Below are 19,387 nucleotides of genomic sequence, written 5' to 3'. Positions count from 1 at the left end.
CTCTTGACCTCGTGATCCACCCGCCTCAGCCTCCCAAAGTGCTGAGATTACAGGAGTGAGCCACCACGTCCGGCTGAAGGTCTGTTTCTAAAGTGCACAACCTTCTCCCTTCAGGTCACATTCCTATTTTGGCATAATCCCTCAGAGAAAGCACCATCTTGATCTGAGTCCATAAAAGTGATTTTTCTGAGGCCAGGCGCGGTGACTCACGCCTGTAATCCCAGCACTTTGGGAGGCCAAGGCGGGTGGATCACTAGGTCAGAAGATCGAGACCATCCTGGCTAACACGGTGAAACCCCGTCTCTACTAAAAATACAAAAAATTAGCCGGGCGTGGTGGTGGGCGCCTGTAGTCCCATCTACTCGGCAGGCTGAGGCAGGAGAATGGCGTGAACCCCGGAGGTGGAGTTTGCAGTGAGCTGAGATAGCACCACTGCAGTCTAGCCTGGGCAACAGAGCGAGACTCCATCTCAAAAAAAAAAAAAAAAAGTGATTTTTCTGTTTACCTCTGATACTGCAAATAGTACATGGTCTCAGATAAATTGTGTTTAAAAGCAAAAGGGAGATTTCAAGTGTTCTAGCAATAAAAGATTGTTTTAACAAGTTTCATTTTAAAGTTTTTTTTTTCAAACACAGAAAACATTTGCATAACACAAAAGTTGCTGAGGGAAATAAGGAATTGTGAAACCTCCCATAAATATCCATTCATCCTTTCAATAAATATTCATCCAATTTGTGCATGGCCTTATGGATACAAAATGTGAGGAAAACATGAAGTGACAATGACGAGGGTCTTTTCTTTTCCATGTATTATTTATTAGTCCTTCATTATTTATGACGCCAGTAAGTGACACTCTGGGCTTCGGTAACACCATTTCTGCAAGGTATCACTCATCCTTCGTTCGTTTTTTTACAGCTTTTGAATTTAGGTCAACAAGAAGCCAATCTGGACCCAAAAGAATGCCTTATAGAGGGAAAATACACCAAGGGTGAGTTCAGGTTGGCCGTGAACCTAGCAGAATTTTTGATGGTATTTTCAGACATATCTAGTTGTGACTATTTGCTATAATTTAAAATTTACCCTCCCTCCTTGCTCATCTCAGCCTCCCTCTCTTCTATCTGACATCACTCCTTAAACATTTCCTCTTTTCTTTTTCTATATTCCTTCCATATGTAGGAAGTTTTCAGTGTAAAATTGCTGGAGAAATTTAAATAAGTGATCTGACCTGTTTTGTTTGGATCTGATGTAAAACTAACCACTGCACTTTTCTTGTTCTTTTCTTTAACTTGAAATTAGGATATCCCAATCTCTACTAAAAAGTATAAAAATTAGCTGGGTTTGGTGGCAGGTGCCTGTAGTCCCAGCTACTTGGGAGGCTGAGGCAGGAGAATCACTTGAACTTTGCAGGTGGAGGTTGCAGTGAGTAGAGATCTCGCCACTGCACTCTAGCCTGGGCAACAGAGCAAGACGCGATCAAAAAAAAAAAGAAAGAAAGGAAGAAAGGAATTAAAGCAGAAAGCTTCTCAGAACTGTTGCATTTTTTCCCCTCCATCTCACTTTTGGATTTTTTTTTTTTTTTTTTTTTTGAGACAGAGTTTTGCTCTTTTTGCCCAGGCTGGAGTGCAATGGTGTGATCTCGGCATACCACAACCTCCGCCTCCTGGGTTCAAGCAATTCTCCTGCCTCAGCCTCCTGAGTAGCTGCGATTACAGGCATATGCCACCACGCCCGGCTAATTTGGTATTTTTAGTAGAGACGGGGTTTCTTCATGTTGGTCAGGCTGGTCTCGAACTCTCGATCTCAGTTTTGGATACTTTTCAAAGGACCCTATTCTAAAGTTAGTGGTGTAGGGAAAAAGTCAGTTCCTCTTTGTTTGTAAACCAAAGCCAAACCTTGAGAGGAGACTCTGCTGGTATGGGAGGAGGCATAGTTGTAAAGGCTGGGCCCTTATGATGAGGAGTCGAAGAGGCAGCGCTATAGTGGACAAGAGTGAAGAGAGAAAAATGGCGTTTCCTTCCCAATTATCTACTCCTGGTGCCCCTTTGTGGATTTGCCTCCTCGCTGCACAGCAGCAGACCACTGCTTTGCAGAGTAACTGCTGGCCAACATGGATATCCAGTATGAGAGAGACAAGTGATTAAACTCAAGCATCAGCAAGGATGAAGCTAGAATCAATCCTGGGTCTCAGCACTTCGGAGGAAGGGATGGGCCTAAAAGCAGGTGCTTCTTGTAGGAAGTGCTTATGAGTCACTGCTGACTCATTGAAGGGGCAAGATTTTATGACCAAACAAGTGAAAAAGAAAATGTAACTGTTACTAATTGAAAGCATTTAAGTTATGGCTTGGGTTTAACTGCGGCTAGTCGATGCTCTTTGTTGCTTGGTTGTGGCCTTTTTGGAGACCTATGGTTTGCGTTGATGCTTTTATTCTACACATTGTGTGGGTACATAGTGGAAGCTACACCTTCATGGGGAGAGCGGGAGAGTTTTCTGTAGTTGGGGGTGGTTGTTTAGGTAGGTTTTGCTCAACGTCTGCAAAGTTGCCTTCAATTTGTTTGGTGATACTGCCTTTTTAATACTAAATGTAGAATGATATAACCTCACTCATCTTTGCTTTGGAGAATATTTGAAGAGTTTTTATCGGGATTTTTTTTGTTTTGTTTTAAAGAAGCCTACTTTTGGTAGCTCATGATAGCCTACTGTCATTATAATGGATTCAAACAAGGTAAGCTACGTTGAGGCCACCGGCCATGGATTATAGGTATTGGCTTCAAATCATCTTAGCGAACCATTATGCTTGCATAATTGCTCTGTTAAATCAACTCTGCTACCTGTGATGATACAGAATAAGAATGTGCTAAATCCAGATTTTCATTTCAGCTAGTAGCCTAGCTTCCTTTGGAAATAGAAGCTAATGAAAATAACAATTAAAAAATGGTTCATTTCATTTCTGCTCACTTTGTGGTAAAAGTGAAAGTTACTGAATGGTAAAAGGAAAAAAAAATCTACATGATCAATAAGCTGTTGGCTCATCAGTTCTTAAATAGTTGGTTGTTGCAGATTAGTAAGGAACAGGAATTCCTAAGCCTGCTCTTTACAGGAACTTCAGTTACCTCATTATCTTGCCTTGATGTTTAACTGTTCACATGAGCAAACATGCTTCTATTTGGCCTATACAAGGGGTGATGTATGTGAGTCTTTTAAATATGATTTTTCATCTTTTGTATTGCACAGCTTTTTAGGCCTTCTCTATTGCAGGAGTTAAGAACAATAGGCATGTTGTGGAAAGAATACTTTCAATGACTCGCTTCTGGAAACTTTTAGACTAACATATCCATTATTGTTATCAAATTGAACTTTTCCAGAAGTAATGTTTGGAGAAAATACTGTGTCCAATTATTGTCTTAGCTTCATAGCAGCTATTTAAGAGGTCAAGCTATGGCCTGGCCGGGCGCGGTGGCTCACGCCTGTAATCCCAGCACTCTGGGAGGCCGAGGCGGGCGGATCACGGGGTCAGGAGATCGAGACCATCCTGGCTAACACAGTGAAACCCCATCTCTACTAAAAAAAAATACAAAAAATTAGCCAGGCACAGTGGCGGGTGCCTGTAGTCCCAGCTACTCGGGAGGCTGAGGCAGGAGAATGGCGTGAACCCGGGAGGCGGAGCTTACAGTGAGCTGAGATCGCGCCACTGCACTCCAGCACTCCAGCCTGGGCGACAGAGGCAGACTCCGTCTAAAAAAAAAAAAAAAAAAAAAAGAGGTCAAGCTACTAGAGGTAGGTAATCTAATTGTTTTTATGATTTGTCAAGTAAAAAGCTGCTACCATTCCTGCCTTTACAGTTTAGAAAAATTACAGTTTATTCCAAGTTGCCTGAATTCTCTAGCATTCCAGATATATTAGATGCTAATCCAAGCCCAAGAATATTCCTTCCTAGAGTGCCTGCTTGCTTTTCTACCTTAAAAATGATTTTGTGACTACAACAGAAAGAGAAAAGTCATCGCAATTCTAAGAAAGTAGCCTGATATTTCTTTTAGGAATTTATCTCCGCTCATAGCTTCTTGGATTAGGGTATACTTTACATTCATGTTTTTTGTTTTTCGTGAATTAATTCTAAAATAAAATTTTTCTTTTTTTTTTTTTTTGCAACCAACCAAACAACCAGCAGTGACTAAAAGAAAATTGGTATAAGAAAAGGATACATGAGAATTAGCAAGGGGTTCCTGAAATATCTATGCTTAAGTATATTTCATAACTAAAGCTCAGTTTTAGACCCTTAACATTTCAGATGTTAATAACTTCTGCTAGATTACCTTTTTCCTTTGGAAAAAAAAAGTTAATGGAAATAATAATTAAAAAATGGTTCATTTCATTTCTGCTCACTTTGTGGTAAAGGAGAAAGGTACAAAATGATAAATAAGAGGAAAAAAATCTACATGCTGTATAAGCTGTTGGTTCATCAATTCTTAAATTGTTGATTGTTGTAGATTAGTAAGGAACAGAAATTCCTAAGCCTGCTCTTTATGGGAACTTCAGGTACCTCATTATCTTGCCTTCAAAGTTAATCTAACTGCAGATTAATAACTTCTGGTGGCATGGTTAATTTTTGAAACAATGCTGCTACAATGTAATACAGTTCACCTGGTGGTCTTGTTAAACTGTAGATTCTGATTGTGTTGGCTTGGGATGGGCAGAGCTGCTATATTCTAACAAGCTCCCAGGGGCTGCTGCTTGTGCTTGCTGGTCAGAGAGTAGCAGCAAGAGGCCAAAAGTCACTGTTTGTTTAAACTGGGTAGTTCGTGCTTGTCTGGTGGTTGTGGGGTGATATGTATGTCAGGGTTGTTTGCGTGTGAACTGGTTTGCATGCTTTTGAAAAGAAATGCCTTAATAAGTTAGGGTTTGATAAACTCCAGCATTCTCTACAAATGCTTTTAAAAAATAAAGCAGCTTAGTGTTAGCAAACTAAGGTTTGCAAATGTTATAGTTTTTTAGACTGCAACCTTAGTAAGTCCAGTTTTGTAATGTAACTGATGAATTATATTAATAAATGAAACTAAACCAATTGATTTCTTTCTTTTTTTTTTTTTTTTTTTTTTTGAGACGGAGTCTCACTCTGTCGCCCAGGGCGCAGTGCAGTGGCACAATCTCTGCTCACTGAAAGCTCCACCTCCCAGGTTCACGCCATTCTCCTGCCTCAGCCTCCCAAGTAGCTGGGACTACAGGCACCCGCCACCACGGCCAGCTAATTTTTTTTTTTGTATTTTTAGTAGAGACAGGGGTTTCACCATGTTACCCAGGATGGTCTTGATCTCCTGACCTCGTGATCCGCCTGCCTCAGCCTCCCAAAGTGCTGAGATTACAGGCATGAGCCACCGTGCCCGGCCTAGATTTCTTGTATGAGATAGATTCAACAGCATGCGTTTAGAATTTACAGTATAGTTTTTTTTTTTTTTTGAGACAGAGTCTGGCTCAGTTGCCCAGGCTGGAGTACCATGGCATGATCTTGGCTCACTGCAACCTCTGTCTCCCAAGTTCAAGCAATTCTCCTGTCTCAGCCTCCCAAGTAGCTGGGATTACAGGCATGTGCCACCACACTCGGCTAATTTTTGTATTTTTTTAGTAGAGATGGGGTTTCGCCATGTTGGCCAGGCTGGTCTCAAACTCCTGACCTCGGGTGATCCGCCCACCTTGGCCTCCCAAACTGCTGGATTACAGGCGTGAGCCACCGCGCCCGACCTGAGTGTAGCATTGTTAAGGTGAATTATCAGTGTTAAGTGCTAATGATGAATAGATTATAAAATAGTAAACTTTAGTATAACTCAATAAAATGGTAAAGTGTAGCGTAATATGTAGACAGAGATTGTTTTACAGTTTTGTATACTGACATACTAAATGCCAAGACTAGAAACCAACACATAAATATCTCAATAAATATTTGTGTTTTAATGAATTAATCTCAGTTGATTCATTAACTGTCTTAAACATTAGGATCGGATTGCCTTCCTAAATTTGGTTATTATTTCATCCAATAAAACTGAATTTCCATTCAAGATTGAATTTAAAATATGCCTTAAACTATAATGTAATGCAGATAAACGCATATATACCAAAGTCTAGTATACATTGATACATGCAGTCAGGAAGAGGAAATATATGGCATGTTGGAATCAAGTGATATATGTAGTTAATCACGATTTGCTCATATTAGTTAATTTAGTCTTAAATATTACTTTATTCCCAATAGAGAGAGAACACAGTAAGTTAATGAGAATATAATAATTTACATCCTTAAATATCTTTCCACTGTGTGGCCCTTCTTTCCCTAAAATACAAGCAAACAGGCAATAAATAAATAAATAATAAATAAACCCAATAGCTTCATTTTCTTTATTTTTTTCTTTAGAGATAGGGTCTCACTCTGTTACCTAGGCTGGACTGCAGTGGTGAGATCATAGCTCGCTGCAGCCTTAGACTCCTGGGCTCAAGTGATCCTTCTGCCTCAGCCTCCCTAGTAGCTGGGACTACAGGTGTACACCACTATGCCCAACTAATTTTCATTTCTTTATAGAGAAGGGGTCTCGTTATGTTGCCCAGGCTGGTTTCAATCTCCTGGCCTCAAGTGATCCTCCTGCCTTGGCCTCCCAAACTGCTGAGATTACAGGTGTGAGCCACATGCCTGACCAGGAATACACTTTAAAATAATAAAGTATGGTAGCAACAAGAAATGGCAAGGAGTGCCTGTTAAAAAAAAAAAAAAGGTATAGTAAATACATAAACCAGAAACAGCCACTTATCATTATGAAGTATTCTGTACTGTACATAATTGTACATACTCCACTTTTACACAAATGGCAACACAGTAGGTTTGTTTATACCAGCATCACCATAAACAGGTGAGTAATGTGTTGCAATAAGACCTTAGGACAAAGACAGCATCACCAGGCAATAGGAATTTTTCAGCTCTTTACGGGACCACCATTGTATATTGGGCGCATTGTTGATTGAAACATTGTTATGCTGTGCATGACTGTGATAATGTTTTAATAGACATCATAGCAGATACCTCATTTTGTTTTGGTAGGGTGGAATAACTACATAAAACTTTGTAACTTCTTGTACTTGTCATCTTTAAACATTCTTTTGGCCAGAATTGTATTATTACCTTCTGAAGAACGTATGATGGCTCTCTTTCAACCTAGGTTGGGTTTAGACTAAATTGTATCTCACATTTAATTAGTGGATACTCCTTATCTATTAGAGATGGGTCAGCAGCCTATTTGCTAATTTATAATTGGCAGCTGGTTACATATATATATATTTGTTGTTTTGATTTTTTAATTTTTTTGATATGGAGTCTCACTCTGTGGCCCAGGCTGGAGTGCAGTGGCATGATCTCAGCTCACTGCAACCTCCGCCTCCATAGTTCAAGCGATTCTCCTGCCTTAGCTTCCCGAGTAGCTGGGACTACAGGTGAGCACCACCACGCCCAGCTAATTTTTTTTTAAGTGGAGATGGGTTTCACCATGTTGGCCAGGCTGGTCTCAAACTCCTGACCTCCAGTGATCCACCCGCCTTGGCCTCCCAGAATGCTGGGATTACAGGTGTGAGCCACTATGCTCAGCCACTTTTTACTATATTATATGGGGAAAAAATAAAGAAGTTTCTTGGAGGAGGAGGACTATTGTAGCAACAAGCTTTTCATGAATTGCAGTGTCTCCCAATGTGCCATTTGTTTGGCTGAAAAAACTAGGTCCAGGTTGAATGCAGATTTCCTCGTGCGTCTTATTCCTTCTCTGCTCTCAAGCCTGGCACGGCTTCCAATGACTCAATCACATGAATGTGAGATTAATGCGATATAGTTCCCTCAAATACTATTTTACTTCCAAGAAATAAAAGAATTGTGGAAATGGGTAAAAAGTTGAGAGCATGGGTAAAAGGAATGTGGATTTTCCCATATCTCCTCAAGTTCTACCAATCTTCTATTTCTGAAGCATTGTCTACATTTGGCCCAATTCTTTCGCGTCTCTCTTCCTTTCAAAGGTTGGCTGTGAAGGGTGTCCAGCACATCAAAGAATAGCCTCCAAGAAAGGGGTGAGCTTTGATTCCAGTCAGTCCTCTCTTCTGTGGTGGAAACTCTGAGTCTGATAGAGTGAAGAGGGCAGATGGGATGTGGCTACGGTTTAATCTCCTCTACATATAACCCAATTAAAGATTCAGGTATAGATCTTCCTTATGAGTTAGCTTATCATGAATTACTTTACTTGGCTGTCAAATATTTAGCTATGGATTTGTGGAAGAATAGGATTTCTGCATAGGAGGAAGATAGCACCTGAGGGAAACAACTGTCTTTAAGAAAGACGAAGTGCTTCAGGAGGAAGAGGGGGTATACCTGGAGAGTTTAGTGGGAAGTTAGTGGTGGAAGGAGGCATGAAGCTAGGATGGGAGAGTGGAAGAGAAAACAGATTAATTTTGTTTGTCATATTTGGCAACTTGTCTTTTTTTTTTTTGAGACGGAGTTTTCGCTCTTGTCGCCCAGGCTGGAGTGCAATGGTGCAATCTCGGCTCACCACAACCTCCGCCTCCTGGGTTCAAGCGATTCTTCTGCCTCAGCCTCCCGAGTAACTGGGATTACAGGCACGTGCCTCCACGCCCGGCTAATTTTTTTTGTATTTTTAGTAAAGATGAGGTTTCTCCATGTTGGTCAGGCTGGTCTCGAACTCCTGACCTCAGGTGATCCACCCACCTCGGCCTCCCAAAGTGCTAGGATTACAGGCGTGAGCCACCGCGCCCGGCTGGCAACTTGTCTTGATCTTGATGGTTATGGTCAGAGGTGCCACTGAAAGCCATTGATGTGTACACCTATGCTTGGTATAGCATAGTTTCTTTAGGCGCTGAAAGGTACCAGTTCAAAGGTACTAGAAGACTGGCTTTACAGTTTCACTTGTATGATTTAAACAGTGAACCTGAATTGTGCAGTTTGATTTTGGAGATAGTATAAATGTCTTTGAACTAATTATTTATATCTGATTGATGGTTGATATTGGATGCTTTCTATCTAAGCAGTTATTATGAACTAGATATACATTAATCCTTTCACCAGACCACTACCCTGTGAGGTCAATATTCACTCTATTTGCAGATGAAAAAAACGAAGCTTAGAAACAGGATCAGTGGGCCGGGCGTGGTGGCTCACGCCTGTAATCCCAGCACTTTGAGAGGCCGTGGGCAGATCACCTGAGATTGGGAGTTCGAGACCAGCCTGACCAACATGGAGAGACCCTGTCTCTCGTAAAAATACAAAATTAGCCGGCCGTGGTGGCACATGCCTGTAATCCTAGCTACTCGGAAGGCTGAGGCAGGAGAATTGCTTGAACCCAGGAGGTGGAGGTTGCTGAGATTGCGCCATTGCACTCCAGCCTGGGCAAAACAAGAGAAAAAAACTCCGTCTCAAAAAAAAAAAAAAAAAAGAAACAGGATCAGTAACTTCCCCAAGGCTACACAGCTACTAAGTGGTAGATTTATAGTAAATAGGCTGGGCGTGGCGGTGGCTCACACGGGTAATCTCAGCACTTTGGGAGGCCAAGGCGGGTGGATCACTTGAGGTCAGGAGTTGGAGGCCATCCTGGCCAACATGGCGAAACCCCATCTCCACTAAAAATACACAAATCAGCTGGGCGTGGTGGTGCACGCCTGTAGTCCCAGCTACTTAGGAAGCTGAGGCAGGAGAATAGCTTGAACCTGAGAGGCAGAGGTTGCAGTGAGCCAAGATCACGCCACTGCACTCCAGCCTGGGCGACAGGGCAAGACTCTGTCTCTCAAAAAAAAGAAAGAAAGAAAGAAAAAAAAAGATTTATAGTAAGTCTAAGATTTTTCACAACAGATTTTTCCTCCCTAATCATTTGGCTATTTGTCTTTAACTCTTGCAGAAAAGTTGGCTTATAGTCCTGGCTTTGATTACCCATCTCAGTGTCATTGATTGTGCCACCTAAATTTCTCTGGACTTCTTGTCTGGTTGGTTGAATGAGAGGGTCGGACTATGTGATCACCAGGACCTTTCTAATCGTCAACTCCTAGAATATACATTTTGTGGATTCAGTCTTTGAGTCTAGCTCACTCAGTTTCCTAAATATAATGCCTTCTATTTGGAGCAAATACAGTATACTTTTATTACTAAGGATATATCACTTACCTCTAATGTTAGCTGACTGCATGGGTTCTAATTGTAATCATTCATTGCATTTTTCGTCTATTAGCAAATATACATGCTCTCCATAGATGATCACGTCTGCTCCTCATAACAGCTTTATAAGGTGGATTTTAAAGCTCCCATTTTATGGAGGAGGAAGCTAAGGCTCAGACGGGTTTTGATTCATCCAAGGTCAAATAGGTTGGGTGGCGGAACCAGAATTCCAGCCTCGTGTGTCTGCAACAAAGCCTTTATATGTTTAAAGAAATATTAATGAAGCCGTATATATTTTCTAATTCTAAGGATCATGGACATTGTTTTTCAACCACCGATTTTTTTTTTTCCTCCTTCTTAAATAATTAGCTCTTGTCTTTGATTTTACTATCTGCTTACTTCCTGCCCAATTAACCAACCGACAGGGAGAAGGAGAATGGGAAGAGGTTACTGTTTTTAGGTTAAGTGCCTTTTCAGAGTCTAATTTACAGCCAAGAACAGCAAAAGTATCCCTTGGCTTTGTGCCTCTGCGGCGCCCCGAAGATCTCCTTCCCCGTCTCTCTTCCTTTCCGAGAATCCGCGTTCCGTTGTTGAACTACGTTTCCCAGCGTGCCGCGCGGCCGAGAGCATGGACTCGACCAGTCCTTCCTCTTTGCCTATCAGCTCGTCGCAGCATGATGATGCAAATGCGTCGGGCGCCTGTGAGTGACGACATTCTGGCTCGCGACCGCGGCAGCCGCTTTAGCAGGGGTAATAGGCGCAACGGCGGCGGAGGCTGCAGGGACGACGACGACGGCGGGGCGGGCGCTGTGCGCACAGGGGAGGGGTAGGCGGGCGGCGCCAGCGGCTTCAACTGCGGCAGCTACGGCTAGGGCGACGGAAGAACCCCCACCAGTCGGCGGTCGAGTTAGGCCTCAGCACCGCCGGGAGCTGTTCGTGGTGTCGTCTGCGGGAGATCTCCATAGAGACCGTGACATACACAGAGGCGGGGGTCCGCAGAGGCCGCCGGGCCGGAGCCTCCTCGGCCTCTGCGGCCGCCACCCCCTTCCCCGCTGCCAGCACTCACCCTCTCTCCGCTCCTGCTCGCAACCTCGCGGTTCCTGGGGTGCTTGTGCCCACTGTGTGGACAGCGCGGGCGGACTTTTGGGCCGGGGCCGGGGCCGGGCGGCGGCGGGGGTTGCTCTAAGGCCTCCGCCTCTGCCTCTCCCGCCCCCTTACCCGCCCCGGAGCGGGAAGCGGCGGAGGCTCCGCCATGGCCTCGGGAGCCGGAGGAGTCGGAGGGGGCGGTGGCGGCAAGATCCGGACGCGGCGTTGCCACCAGGGGTCAATTAAGCCTTACCAGCAGGGGCGACAACAGCATCAGGTATGGGACCCCGACGCCGCGGTGGCCTGGCGGGTGGGGAAACTCGGCTGGAGGGGACGGGCGGTTCGAGGCCCCGGCGCCCCACGTGGAGCAGACAGGAGGGTATGAGGAAAGGCCCGAGTGAGGCTCCGGGGGAGCTCAGGCCGTTGGGGGTGGCGACGGGAAGTGGGCTGAGACAGGCCCAGCCTTGCGGCACACACGTGTGGTTTGGGCCGCCTTTCCCCCAACCCTCTGTGTCAGGGGCTTTCCCAGGCAGGCTCTGGGCGGGAAAAGAAATTGTAGGCCCATGATGCGCGCGTTTCTTTATTTTTTTGGCGGGGATTTGGAGTTTGAGGATATTACTCACGTTCTCTCGAGGGAGAAAGGAAAAGATGTGGTTGATGGCCCTTATACTTGCTGTTTTCTGGTGTCCCTCCTTTAGTGTGTGTGGGGAGGGGGGCTGCCCCTTGGAATCTTAACTCTGGCGCAGACGGGGAGTTGTGGGGGGCGCTGTTACATGGAAAGTGGAATAACTTAGTCTCAGCCTATGAGTTAATTCTCGGTTTCCCCTGCCCGTGGCCCTCCTCGTCTTGAGAGCATTGGCTTAGATTTTCTTAACCGGGTTATAGTTAACCGTGGCACTGGGGCATTTTGAAAGTCCCTCTCCACCCTTACGTCTTTTCTCTGCTGTGCGACTCCCCCCGCCACCCCCACCCCCGCCTTTATTTTGGAGGCTGGAATTGGCTATTCTCCACAGTTGACCGGGACTTCAGTTCTGATCTCATACACAAAATATTTTAATATTATGAGGCGTATTCTAGAAGTTTAGTTACTTTTGACACTCCAGGAATGTTGGTTAGTCACCGTATGAATTCGTGGATGTTTAAAATTATAAAAAAAAGATTATCCTAATTCTAAATGAGGTAGTTGATTCTGAGAAAATTCCATTTTAAAAATATTGGTTGTTAGAAGTATTGAATAGGAAAATGTTAACTTATTTTAATAAAGCCACTTAAAAAACTTATCAGTGATACTGAGGTGGGAAGTGTGTGTCTTAAATTTGTTGAGAAACAAAAGTGTAGCAAAAGGATCTGATAACTTGTTGCCTACTGTTAAAGGTAGACTTCCTAGATTACTTTATTCTGGATGCTAATAAAGATTACACACTTTCACATGGTTGATGTTAAATTGTGTCATTATCAACAGATTTTTAAAAGTAAAGATTTGGGTCGGGCGCGTTGGCTTACGCCTGTAATCCCAGCACTTTGGGAGGCTGAGGCGGGCGGATCACGAGGTCACGAGATCCAGACCATCCTGGCTAACAAGGTGAAACCCCGTCTCTACTAACGTACAAAAAATTAGCCGGGCGTGGTGGCGGACGCCTGTAGTCCCAGCTACTCTGGAGGCTGAGGCAGGTGAATGGCGTGAACCTGGGAGGCGGAGCTTGCCGTGAGCAGAGATCTTGCCCCTGCACTCCAGCCTGGGCGACAGAGCGAGACTCTTGTCTCGGAAAAAAAAAAAAAAAAAAAAAGTAAAGATTTGAGGAAATTTTTTTAGTTTTCTTAAATGTTTTTTATTTTGAGGGAAATGTTTGAGTAGTAAAAATTGTGGTTCAGGTATTTTAAGTCGTTCTCTACTGATGGTTAGGTTTGGCACTGTTATTACTCCCACCAATTTTCCCCCAGATATGTACATAAAGTGCTTAGTTTTCAAATTTGTGAAGAACGGGGTATTTGCAAGCAGATTTAAGATTAGAATTCAGGTCACAAGCCTGGCCATTTAACCTAATCCGTCTGTAGAATGGAAGTTAGACATGCATGCTTTCTTTTCTCCTATGAATGCCTTTGAGTGCTTAGATTTTCTTGTATGACATGTAGAAAAATGACTTGTTTTAAATATAGGTCATTGGATGGTCTGGATAGAGGTTAGAAGGGAATTAATATTTTCCAGATGTCTGAAGTTATCACAGCTTTTTGGGGGAGACGGATTTTCCCACCCAGGCTGGATCATGGCCGACTTGCACCACAAACCCCTCTGGTTGATCATTTTCTGCCACTACAGGCGCCCGCCACCACGCCCGGCTAATTTTTTGTATTTTTAGTAGAGACGGGGTTTCACCATGTTAGCCAGGACGGTCTCCACCTCCTGACCTCGTGATCCGCCCGCTTCGGCCTCCCAAAGTGCTGGGATTACAGGCGTGAGCCACCGCGCCCGGCCTCTGATCACAGCTTATTTTTAAATGTACTTAGATAAAATAAAAATCTAATTTTGGGGAGATGATGTCTTAACAGCATAACACCTATGATCCAAGGTGTCTTAGAGTTGATATGATTTCAGACTGTGTAGTTTTGTTTTAAATCTTGATAATTTATCATTGCCCCTTACCTAAAATACTTTTGCTTCTTGCCCTGGCTATTTAATTAAAAAAGAAAACATATTTTAGCTTTTGAATTGGGACTTAAAGGTATTTAGGGGTTTCTTGATCAACACTGTAGGTGCTATTTAATATTGGCAGAAACTACCATTACCCAAGAAAAGTATTCAGGTATGTTCAAAAGAATATTCTTTTTTTTTTTTAAATCTTAAAAATAAGGACTTTCTTTAGTCCTTATTGAGGCTTTGGTGGACATAGGGTCTACCCACTTGCTGTTTACTATCCTAGACTGTCAATTGGATGTTTTGCAGAAACTGCTGAGTCATCATGAAGCAAGCTTCATGACATGGCATGTTTTATACTAATGTTATTTGATAAAGTGTCCAAGGGTTTCTGGGCAAAAATTAAGCTTTTGGTAGTATAGCAGAAAGTTGGAGTAAGGAACAATGAGAGGTCTGGAGCTGTTAGTTAATGGATGTTTGCCAGCGCCTGTCAGGACAACTTGCTAGTACAGTCACCCAGTACCTATGACTTCTGCATGTGTTCATTTGACTTGTAATTTTCTGTTTTGACTTCTGGGTTTAGCTCTCCTGTGAAATGCTGTAAGTTTACTACTTTCCTTCTTTAACTTCTGATTTTTTTTTTTTTTTTTTTTTGAGATGGAGTCTCGTTCTGTGGCCCAGGCTGGAGTGCAGTGGCGCGATCTTGGCTCACTGCAACCTCTGCCTCCTGGGTTCATGCCATTCTCTTGCCTTAGCCTCCAGAGTAGTTGGGATTACAAGCATGCGCCACCACGCCCGGTTAACTTTTGTATTTTTAGAGACAGGATTTCGCCATGTTGGTCAGGCTGGTCTCAAACTCCTGACCTCAGGTGATCCACCCACCACAGCCTCCCAAAAGTGCTGGTATTACAGGTGTGAGCCACCGTGCCCGGCCCGACTTCTGATCTTTAAAATGTCATCTTGCATGAAGTTGTGCAGACAAATTCATTGTCTTGCTCAAATAACTGAAGGGTAATAAGGGTAATAACTCTTAAGAATAGTAGAAGCAAATACGAAGAACAGCCCTGAATAATGCAAGCTGATCATTCTCACTTGCCTTCTCCGCTATCCCTTTACCTTTTTGCCCAGATGCATTTAGGAAATGGTGTCATTTTTCTTTTCTCCTTTCTTGTCTTTTCTCTTTTTTCTTTTTTTGAGACGGAGTTTTGCATTTGTTGCCCAGGCTGGAGTGCAGTGGCGCAATCTCGGCTCAGTGCAACTCTGCCTCCTGGGTTCAAGCTATTCTCCTGCCCCAGCCTCCCGAGTAGCTGGCATTACAGGCATGCGGCACCACAAACGGCTAATTTTTTTTTTTTTTGAGACGGAGTCTCGCTCTGTCACCCAGGCTGGAGTGCAGGAGCGCAATCTCTGCTCACTGCAACGTCTGCCTTCCGAGTTCAAGCTATTCTCCTGCCTCAGCCTCCCGAGTAGCTGGCATTACAGGCATGCGCCACCACAAACGGCTATTTTTTTTTTTTTTTTTTGAGACGGAGTCTCACTCTGTCACCCAGGCTGGAGTGCAGTGGCGTGATCTCTGCTCACTGCAAGCTCTGCCTCCCGGGTTCACGCCATTCTTCTGCCTCAGCCTCCCGAGTAGCTGGGACTACAGGCGCCTGCCACCACGTCCGGCTAATTTTATATTTTTAGTAGAGATGGGGTTTCTCCATGTTGGTCAGGCTGGTCTCGAACTCCCGACCTCAGGTGATCCTCCCACCTTGGCCTCCCAAAGTGCTGGTATTACAGGCATGAGCTACCTTGCCTGGCCAGAAATGGTGTCATTTTTCTAGTTGGGAGTGAATAGGTCACTGAAGAGAATGTGGTTAATTCCTGTCTTCCTTTTCCATTTCCTTTTTGTTCAGATTGTCAGGCACAGAAAGTCAGCTCTTTGGACAGGTCAAGCTGCTTGCTTTTCTTAGTAGCCACTACAAAAAACTTGAGCCCATGGGCAAACCAGAACCTTGCCTCTGGCAGAACCTACTGCCACCTCCTTGTGAGAGGAAGCGACTTATTTTTGCCCTTTTTGTCCTGGGGTGGGGGTGGGGTGGGGTGGTGTGGGGAATGTGCTTCAGACTTTTATCTTCTGATTTAGAGCTAAGGGTCTCTGCCTTTAATCCTCCTAGATATAGTTTGTCTTACAAGTCAGTTCCTGCATTTAGCTTTTTTTTTTCCCCCCTTAAACAGAGTCTTGCTCTGTTGCCCAGGCTGGAGTGCAGTGGCACAATCTTAGCTCACTGCAACCTCTGCCTTCCGGGTTCAAGCAGTTCTCCTGCCTCAGCTCTTAAGTAGCTGGGATTACAGGCGCAGGCCACCACACCTGGCTAATTTTTGTATTTTTGTATTTTTTTTTTTTTTTTTGAGATGGAGTCTTGCTCTGTCACCCAGGCTGGAGTGCAGTGGTGCGACCTCGGCTCACTGCAACCTCTGCCTCCCGGGTTCAAGCGATTCTCTGCCTCAGCCTCCTGAGTAGCTGGGATTATAGGCACCTATCACCACGCCTGGCTAATTTTTGTATTTTTAGTAGAGACAGGGTTTCACCATCTTGGCCAAGCTGTTCTTGAACTCCTGACCTCCTGATCCACCTGCCTTGGTCTCCCAAAGTGCTAGGATTACAGGCGTGAGCTAGCACACCCGGCCTAATTTTTGTATTTTTAGTAGAGACTGGGTTTCACCAATTTGGCCAGGCTGATCTCCAACTCCTTACCACGTGGTCTGGCCTCCTCGGCCTCTCAAAGTGCTGGGATTATAAGCATGAGCCACTGTGGTTGGCGCATTTAGCTTTTTTTTTTTAGACAGAGTTTCGCTCTTGTTGCCCAGGCTGGAGTGCAGCGGCACCATCTTGGCTCACTGCAACCTCCGCCTCCCGGGTTCAAGCAACTCTCCTGCTTCAGCCTCCCAAGTAGCTGGAATTACAGGCATGCGCCACCACGCCCAGCTAATTTTGTATTTTTAATAGAGATGGGTTTTCTCCATATTGGTCAGGCTGGTCTCGAACTCCCGACCTCAAGTGATCCATCCACCTGCCTTGGCCTCCCAAAGTGCTGGGATTACAGGCATGAGCCACTGCTTAGCTATTTTTAAAAAGGGGAAGGAAACCTCTTCATCAGTAGCTTAGATGAGGGGTCGGTAAACTTTTTCTGAAAGGGACACTGATAGTAAATTTTTAGGCTTTGCTGTGGTAAATTGTCCTTTTTTTTTGTTTTTAACAATCCTTTAGCAAATGTAAAAACCACTCTTAGCTTGTATGAAAAAAGGCCAAGGTCTGAATTTGGCCCAGCCCACAGATCATGGTTTGCTATACCATGGTTTATATGATAGTATTGTTTTTATTTGTTTTGATAGCTTCTTTGTGATACTTTGTCCCAAATAAGTATGTCCTGCCTGGTATCTGATAGCTGGAGTGTTCTCAGATTTGAAAAGGAGGGATATTTAGAGGTTGAATATTTAAATCATTCCAGAAGTCACCAAGTTTCTGACTTTTATTTTGTCCTTATTTGCTTTATCCTAGATGCTTAATATAATCAGTGGGAATAGAAATGGAAACATTGATAGGATTGGATAGTTGATAGGATAGTTGTTAGGAAAAAATTGTGGTGTAATGGAGTCAGCCTGAGTTTGGATCCCTGTTCTACCTGGACTTGGACAAGTTAATTTACTCATCTGTAAAGTGAAAATTGTTGTGGAGGTTAAATGGGACAAGTGAAGCTTTTAGAACAGGACCTGGCATATGTATATAAGTAAGGAGTTATTAAAAATTGAGTCCTTACTATATATATGCAATTGAAATTTGAAATTATATAGAACTGTTTGATTTAGGGTCTTTTTTTTTTTTTTTGTGGGAGACCAGAGTTTTATTATTACTCAAATTAGTCTCCTGATTTAGGGTCTTCACATTGTCTCTGAATTTTCCTGCTTCTTATCAGAAGTTTTTTTCCTTTAGGTGACTAAATTCAATACTTGCATGTATTAAATTGTTTAATGCAAAGTAGGTCTTTTGTTTGTGATAAGAGGTTTTGTGTGGTATTATATTAATTTACTTAATTTTTTTAAGTGACAGAAAAGCCCACTTGCTGTATTCATTTTCTGGGAAGTCCCTGACAAGGCAGATATCTTAGTTTGAAGTGAAATAAAAACTGTAGTCTGATGTCACTAATTAAAACTGTTTTCTTTTTTTTTTTTGAGACAATCTAGCTCTGTCACCAAGGCCTGAGTGCCATGGTGTGATCTTGGCTCACTGCGGTCTCCACCTCCCAGGCTTAAGGGATTCTCCTGCTTCAGCCTCCTGAGTAGCTGGGATTACAAGCGTGTGCCACCACGCCTGGCTGTTGTATTTTTAGTAGACATGGGGTTTCACCATGTTGGTCTGGTGGTCTCAAACTTCTGACCTCAAGTGATCTGCCCTCCTCGGCTTCCTAAAGTGCTGGGATTACAGGCGTGAGCCACCTCACCCGGCCAAAACCATTTTCATTAGGCAGAGTATTATTGCAAAGATTGTAATTATCCTGTATTTTCTTTTTTTCTTTTTTTTTGAGACGAGTCTCGCCCTGTTATCCAGGCTGAAGTGCAATGGTGCGATTTTGGCTCACTGCAACCTCCGCCTCCCGGGTTTGAGTGATTCTCCTGCCTCAGCCTTTGGAGTAGCACGCACCATTATGCCTGGCTAACAGGGCGAGACTCGTCTCAATTTTTTTTTTTTTTTTGAGACGGAGTCTCGCTCTGTCGCCCAGGCTGGAGTTCAGTGGCGCAATCTTGGCTTACCGCTAGCTCCGCCTCCCGGGGTCACGCCATTCTCCTGCCTCAGCCTCTCCGAGTAGCTGGGACTACAGGCGCCCGACACCACGCCCGGTTAATTTTTTATATTTTTAGTAGAGACGGGGTTTCACCGTGGTCTCGATCTCCTGACCTCGTGATTCGCCCGCCTCGGCCTCCCAAAGTGCTGGGATTACAAGCGTGAGCCACCGCGCCCGGCCCTTGCCTGGCTAATTTTTTATATCTTTAGTAGAGACAGGGTTTCACCATGTTGGCCAGGCTGGTCTCGAAGTCCTGACCTCGTGATCTGCCTGCCTCAGCCTCCCAAGGTGTTGGGATTACAGGCATGAGCCACCACGCCCGGCTATCTTGTATTTTCAAAAAAAAATTATTTGTAGCTATTTAGCTTATCTTCATGGCTATAATATATTTTTAAAAGATTCTTCTGTGTTGGGAAGCCTGGTTTCAAGTCTTGCTGACACGTACAATTTACTGTCAGAAACAGGATGATAGAATGCCTTTTCTATCTATAGATATTTCAGTTTGCTTGATTTTGCTTATCTTTTTCATAGTGTGATTTAAGAAATAAACTCTTACTCCCAATTTTCAAACATGTTACATGAGAAAAAGTGTGATAGTATCTTGTAGGTAATTTTTAGTGAGTTTAACTACTGTGAGCTTTAATTGAGTTTTCTTTTTTTTTTTT

The 19,387-nt window shown here is 43.7% G+C and overlaps 1 protein-coding gene across 3 annotated transcripts in view; it reads left to right on the top strand.

Annotated features, from left to right (window-relative positions):
- Positions 1–11,030: 11,030 nt before the first annotated feature.
- Positions 11,031–19,387, top strand: part of NUP153 (nucleoporin 153) — a 95,611-nt gene continuing 87,254 nt past the window's right edge. The window contains exon 1 of one of the 3 annotated variants that reach the window (XM_032141717.2): positions 11,031–11,541. In XM_032141717.2, coding sequence (XP_031997608.1) covers positions 11,431–11,541 — 111 coding nt within the window. In that variant the 5' untranslated portion in view covers positions 11,031–11,430. The remainder of the gene's footprint in view (positions 11,542–19,387) is intronic. The other 2 variants (XM_032141718.2, XM_032141716.2) reach the window with 2 other exon arrangements.

This window comes from Hylobates moloch, unplaced genomic scaffold (genome assembly GCF_009828535.3).
Source record: "Hylobates moloch isolate HMO894 unplaced genomic scaffold, HMol_V3 SCAFFOLD_20, whole genome shotgun sequence".
Taxonomy (NCBI): Eukaryota; Metazoa; Chordata; class Mammalia; order Primates; family Hylobatidae; genus Hylobates; species Hylobates moloch.
This window is presented reverse-complemented; position numbering and strand designations above follow the sequence as displayed.